General features: G+C 67.9%; 1 protein-coding gene across 6 annotated transcripts in view; it reads right to left on the reverse strand.

Moving 5' to 3' along the window:
• Positions 1–352, reverse strand: part of SENP6 (SUMO specific peptidase 6) — a 109310-nt gene extending 108958 nt beyond the window's left edge. For all 6 annotated transcript variants that reach the window (XM_077770200.1, XM_077770191.1, XM_077770213.1 and 3 more), the window contains exon 1: positions 86–352. In XM_077770200.1, coding sequence (XP_077626326.1) covers positions 86–137 — 52 coding nt within the window. In that variant the 5' untranslated portion in view covers positions 138–352. The remainder of the gene's footprint in view (positions 1–85) is intronic.
• Positions 353–358: the final 6 nt, after the last annotated feature.

The following is a 358-nucleotide window of genomic DNA, read 5'->3' on the forward strand; positions in this document are numbered from 1 at the left end:
GAATAACTGAATATCCGCAGACCAGGGGGCCACACTTTCCTGCATTTCCCCACCCCACCCCCTGCAAGGGCAGAAATAGGTGTACCTTCCAGAAAAGTAATCTCCCCTGCGCTGCCGCCGCTCTTGCCAGCCGCCATCTTCCTCCTCCCACGCCGCCTCCTTCTTAATCCATGGCCCACACCACCGCCGCGCTCGCCGGGATGAGGGGCCGCGCCGCAGGAGGGTAGCCGCCGCAGGGTTGCGGGCCTGGAACTCGGCCGTCAAGGGGGCGGCGCTCCCACGGCCAGATGGGCCTACACAAAAGCAGGCCAGGCGCTCCCGGGCCTATCCGCGGGCTGGCGGGTGGCAGGGCCCGCGG

Source organism: Crocuta crocuta, unplaced genomic scaffold, assembly GCF_008692635.1.
Source record: "Crocuta crocuta isolate KB4526 unplaced genomic scaffold, BGI_CrCroc_1.0 scaffold270, whole genome shotgun sequence".
Lineage (NCBI taxonomy): Eukaryota > Metazoa > Chordata > Mammalia > Carnivora > Hyaenidae > Crocuta > Crocuta crocuta.